Source organism: Papaver somniferum, unplaced genomic scaffold (assembly GCF_003573695.1).
Source record: "Papaver somniferum cultivar HN1 unplaced genomic scaffold, ASM357369v1 unplaced-scaffold_31239, whole genome shotgun sequence".
NCBI lineage: Eukaryota > Viridiplantae > Streptophyta > Magnoliopsida > Ranunculales > Papaveraceae > Papaver > Papaver somniferum.
The window spans coordinates 1-376 of NW_020642418.1; the positions used below are offsets into that span (position 1 = coordinate 1).

At 38.3% G+C, this 376-nt stretch overlaps 1 protein-coding gene across 1 annotated transcript; it reads right to left on the reverse strand.

The window, feature by feature from the left end:
- Nucleotides 1–95: 95 nt before the first annotated feature.
- Nucleotides 96–359, reverse strand: LOC113341815 (the record flags this gene model as incomplete). Its single annotated transcript, XM_026586556.1, has 1 exon — nucleotides 96–359. A coding segment is annotated over exon 1 (264 nt), but the record flags the coding sequence as incomplete, so codon positions are not given.
- Nucleotides 360–376: the final 17 nt, after the last annotated feature.

Consider the following 376-nt stretch of genomic DNA (forward strand, 5'->3'; position numbering starts at 1 on the left):
GTAGAACCCGAATATAACTTAACCAAAAAACTCAAAACTTCACATTAGATAAAAGTAAAATTACCTTGCGGTATTTTCAGTCCATTTCTTTTTGTCATTGCGTCGTTAAGTATTTTCGAATCATGAGCAGACCCTTCCCATCCACTGAGCACGTATATGAACTCCAAGTCGAAGTTGCAAACCGCTAACACATTTTGAGATGTAATTCCATGTCGATTCCGATAAACGGCTGCATTTATTTTCTCTACCATTACTGGGATATGTGTACCGTCCATAGCTCCAATGCAATCCTTAAAGTAAGGATAAAATCGTGTACTCTCACGAATTTTAAATGGAGTTTCACTTGTTGGCTTAGCCATCATCCTCGGAGCTATAG